Here is a 5,476-nt window from a genome sequence, read left to right as displayed (position 1 = left end):
ATCAGAAAATACAAAGAAATACCCTAGCATCCGAAACTTAGCCTAATCGCCCCAAATTGTACTACCATTCGAATTATAGTGAAATCTTGGTGGGATTCCGTCTCCCCCCGCGGTTGTTTCCCACATCGGGTTTTCCACGTCACCAAAATTGCTTGTGTTATTCCTTTAATTTACGCATTCAAACTAACATACAGAAACACTACAATCATAATTCTGACCTAGCGCTAAGACCACTTTAACCCTAAATTGGTAGAAATTTACCAATACAACTATATATATTCCATTTGTTTTTTTTTTTTTTTTTTTTTGACAGCTGTAAAGAAAGGGTTTTACATTCGCAGGGCTTGCTTAGCCAGCCCATGGGCTAAACTATTGAGACGTCGCGGAATAAAATTAAGACAGAGACAATGGAAGAAGCTAAGTCGTTCACGAATATCCTCCAGAATTCCAGCAATTTTGTGATCTTCCTTGCCAACTCCTGCAATCTGGTTGATAAGCTGCAAACAATCAGACGATACGTTAACGTGTAGGATCCTCTGTGCCTAGAGCTGGCAAGTCTGACCCGACCCGAGTGACACGACCCGAACCCGAGCAAACCCGACCCGACCCGAATCCGAAAATATTGTGACCCGAAACAGACCCAACCCGACCCGACCCGATGACGACCCGCAACCCGACACGACCCGATTATCAGTGACCCGAACCCGACCCAGACCCGACCCGATATTGACCCGACCCGATGCTGACCCGATTAAATTGATGACCCGACAATTATTAAGCTTAATTTTGATCAAAATGAAAGTGATTTTGTGTTTAGATTAATATGTTTGACTTAGTAATGAATAAATTAAACCAAATAATAGGTTAAAAACTAAATTTAATGGTACAAAATTATAGTAATGCGATTATGTTACCGGACCCGATAATGACCCGATCCAAACCCGACCAGACCCGATACATCATTTGACCCGAAATGACCCGACCCGATAACGACCCGAACCCGACCCGACTCGACCCGAAAGGGTATGCTGACCCGATATGACCCGAACCCGATATAACCCGACCCGACGTGACCCGACCCAAACCCGACCCGACTGACCCGATTGCCACCTCTAACTGTGCCTGTGCCCATACCAGTACCTCTCTAACCCCGAGTGCTTCTGCTTGTAGAGCCGATTCAGCGTTGAGGCGCACCCGTCTTCTCTCTATATCCTTCCCCGTATGATCGAAAACCACCCAGCCGACCGCCGCTCTATAGTTTCGTATCCAGCTAGCGTCCACTTTGACACGTACCACAGTACAACTATTGTATTGTCCTATAAGATTGACGGGGTGACCATTACGGATGGCCTCTCTGTCCTCATGATACGATCCTTCCTCAGAGTTTCTCAGCATCAGATGGGGTTGCTTAGTTTGTGAAGAGTTACATAGTAACTGTACTTTCTCCTTGACTGAATTATAGAAGCACCCCATAATCGTATGTGGGTTCAAGACCAACTCTTGAAAGATGACATTGTTTCGTAATGTCCATAATCCCCACAAAAGGGCCACAAACATGATTGTTTTGCATTCGCCCCCTTCACTATTGGACAAATACCTAAGCCAATCATAAATCCATTCCGAAAAAGGAATACCACCAGCATTTTCCACCCTGATTCCGAACACCGAACCTGCCCAAAGCCTGCTAGCAAGACCACAGTCCCGAAAAAGATGTTCCGGTGTTTCAACATTCTTATTATTGCCCCCGCACATACCGCAGAACGGATCAACATCGATTTTACGTTTATGAAGTTCGCTAGCGGTAGGCAAAGCATTGATAATAATCTTCCAGATAAGGATTTTCCATACCATAGGGACAGGTAGGGTCCATAACGTCCTCCGACAGAATTCTCGCCCTCGATCATTGATCCTTGTTATGTCCTTCCTGGTTCCTCTTTTAGCCATGAACCTGTAAAAAAGGAGACCATATCCACTCTTTACCGTGTAGGTTCCATCCTTTGTAAAGGGCCAAAAAACCGTATCTCTCGATTTGATTTCGCATGGTGGGATAGCAAGGATTCGAGGTATCCACTCATCCTTGAAAACAGCGCTAATGAACTCAGTATTCCACATCCCATCCGAATGAAAAAGCTGCCTTACTTGCAAGCTCGCCATATGACTATGGTTCAGATCAAGCCACACATCTTTTGGTTCCGGTTCCCCCCCCCTACCCACCAAGAAGTCCATACGTTCAGTCTCGAGTCCTTTCCGAACTTCCAACCAATGTTCTCCAGAACAATAGACAACCCATGCAAAATGCTTCTAGTGCCCCACGAAGACCCAATACAACGGTTGGGTTGCATGTCATGATGGTAAACCTGAGTACCAAACAACTTCTGCCTGAAAATCCTGCAAAACAAAGAATTCTCCCCAGAGACAATTCTCCATCCGTGCTTAGCCAATAAGGCTTGGTTGAGGCATTCAACATTTCTGATTCCTAGTCCGCCCGCACTCTTAGGAAGACTCAGGAAATTTTTGCTACACCAGTGAATGTTATTCCCCATCTTACATCCCGTCCACCAAAATTGTGCCAAAATAGAATTGATCTTTTTTGCCACACTTACCGGAATTTTGAAAACCGATAGAAAGTAATTTGAGAGATTGGATAGAACTGATGAAATTAGAGTAAGACGTCCCGCTGGTGATAGAAAAATCCCATTCCATGACGAGATACGTTTGGTGACATGCTCGATGAGTGCATCAAAAATACCTTTCTTTGATTCTGTAAACTCTGCCGGGATTCCCAAGTATTTTCCTATGCCCTTGTTCTTTCTGATCATAAATGTCTTTACTATCCGTTGCGCCTTAATCAGCGTAGTATTTGGACTAAAAAGAATACCGGATTTATCCAAGTTTAATTGTTGTCCCGATGCCTCGCAATAGTCAAGAATGAGCCTCATGAGATGCGGAACAGTGTCACCCTTGTCCTTAAAGAAGAACACCGAGTCATCCGCAAAAAACAAATGAGTAACAGGTCGAGATTCTCGAACAAGTTGTATTCCCTGGATTTTCTTCAAATCGTGTGCATGGTCAATATTCCTGGATAGTACCTCCATACACAGTAGAAACAGGTAAGGTGACAGAGGGTCACCTTGTCTAAGACCACATTTAGGACGGAACTGGGGAAGAGGAAGGCTATTAACAAGGATTTCATAGCTCACGGACGTGACGCAGTTCATAATCAAAGTTCTCAAATGCTGGGGGAAGCCGAATTTTTCCAAAACCGCCTCCAAAAAATCCCATCGAACTCTATCATACGCCTTGCTCATATCCGCCTTAAAAACACCAATTCCTTGACGCCAGTGCTTATGATTTGATATTTTATGGATTGCCTCGTGTGCTACCAGGATATTATCGCTAATGCTCCTCCCCGGAAGAAAAGCATTTTGCGTTTCACTGACCAAAGAGCTCATGATTTTGGCCAGCCGATTTGCTATGCATTTTGTCACAATCCTCATCATGACATTACAAAGGCTTATAGGACGGTAATCCGAAACACCCTCCGGGCTCTCCTTTTTTGGAATAAGAGTAATAAAAGTTCGATTTACCTCCTTAAGGACTCTTCCTGAATTTAGAATGGAAAGCACAGCTTTTTGTAAAATCTCTTTTAACCATTGACCAACAACGTTGATAGAAAACCGCTGGAATGCCATCAGGTCCCGGGGCTTTAAGGGCCCCCATCTGAAAGACCGCCGCACGGACCTCTTTAGCCGAAAAAGGCCGGTTTAGGCGGTCCGCTTCATCAGGAGAAATCATACTTTCCAGATTCATGAGGGTATGCTGGAAAGCAGAGCGATCCCTCCACTCAGCACCATCACCGGAAGATAAGAAGAGTTCCATATAGGCTTTCTGAAATTCTCCCCTTACTTGGCACTCATCATAATACCATTCCCCATCAGCGCCTTTCACCCCATGAATGTGATTACGTCCCGCACGCCCTTTGACCCAATTGAAGAAGAACTTCGTACAAGTGTCTCCATCCACCATCCATTTTAACTTCGCACGTTGCTTCCAGAAAGTCGCCGCTGCTCTTGCAAAATCTGTTACCTCCTCATTTACCTTGGAATACTCCTCCTCTCCACCCCATGTAGTAGCCAAAGTCATGCCATGTTCCAATCGTTGATCAAAATCATCCCATTTCCTTCTCCATTCAGCTCTTTTGTCTAAAGTCCACTTTTTGACGCTTGTCCGAATTCGGGATAACTTCCTAGACACCCGGAAGGCCGGTGAACCCGTATCCTCCATGTTCCAAACACTTTGAATACGCTCCAGACATGCCTCATGATCTAAAACCCAAGCATCCAATTTAAAAGGTTTACTGCCAGAAGATCCCACAAGGTTTAAATCCACTTCAATGGGCGCATGATCCGATATTTGGATAGGATAATGTTTGATACCAGTGTTTGGGAACATAGTAAACCAATCCTTGGATCCAAAAGCTTTATCTATGCATTCATACACCCTTTTATCACCCTTCCTATTATTACACCACGTGAAACGCGGTCCCTTGAATGGAATATCCATAAGTTCGTTACGAATTTTCCATAGATTGAACTCATTGGCACCTCCTATCGTTCTTTGACTAACGCTAAGTTTATCACTCCTACATTCGACTTGATTGAAATCTCCTACCATAAGAAAATGATATTTACAACTCTTGATCCAATCCTCAAGTTCATGTAGAATGGCCGCGCGCAAGCTCACACACGGTGCACCATAGACAAGGATCAAATACCATAAAAGACCATTGTACTTTTTCACTAGGAGAATGATATAATTATTACATGCCTTAACCAGCTCCATATGCGACTCCTTGCGCCATCCTACCCATAAACCCCCTGAGGCCCCCACGGCATCAACACCAAAACATTTAGCAAAACCTAAAGTTCTAAACATGGAGAAAATACGACTCGCATTACATTTTGTTTCAATTAAAAAGAGGAAATTATAGTACTTACTACCTAATAACGCTCTTATTTTAGGAATCGTAGGGGCGAGCGTATTATTAAGACCCCTACAATTCCACACGGGGCCCATCATGGTGAAAGAGGAGGTTGTAAAGGCCCAACCTCCGCAAAGCCATCAGCATCAGGTACTGTTCCTCCTCCATTCACAGATGGGAGGGATTAATCACTAGACTCCACCATAATAACATCCTCAACCTTGACACGAAAGCCCCATGATGGCCTTGGTGTCTCATCAGCCATTAGTCCCTTCTTCCAGCAACACCTCTTAGCCATCTGCCTCAAATAGTCCTTAGCCTTGTCAACAGATTCCTTAGCCGTTTCAGGAATAATATACTCACCTGCATCAGTGCAACACTTCCTTTTTCTTGCACCCCTGATTTCTTCCTTATAGTCTTCCTTCAAATCAGATATATGGTACACATCAATTAAACCCATGCATCCATCAGAACTGTTACCAACTGGTAACTCTG

General features: G+C 44.1%; 1 protein-coding gene across 1 annotated transcript; it reads right to left on the bottom strand.

Annotated features, from left to right (window-relative positions):
- Positions 1-329: 329 nt before the first annotated feature.
- LOC141649695 (uncharacterized) lies at positions 330-2,154 on the bottom strand. The gene is made up of 2 exons (XM_074458378.1): positions 1,135-2,154; positions 330-497 (listed from the first exon to the last, which is right to left on the bottom strand). Exons 1-2 carry the CDS (start codon positions 2,152-2,154, stop codon positions 330-332), a joined length of 1,188 nt encoding a protein of 395 aa, XP_074314479.1.
- Positions 2,155-5,476: the final 3,322 nt, after the last annotated feature.

The sequence above is a fragment of the Silene latifolia genome, chromosome 3 (assembly GCF_048544455.1).
Source record: "Silene latifolia isolate original U9 population chromosome 3, ASM4854445v1, whole genome shotgun sequence".
Taxonomy (NCBI): Eukaryota; Viridiplantae; Streptophyta; class Magnoliopsida; order Caryophyllales; family Caryophyllaceae; genus Silene; species Silene latifolia.
The sequence above is the reverse complement of the archived record's forward strand: the minus strand, read 5'-3'. Positions and strand labels throughout refer to the sequence as shown.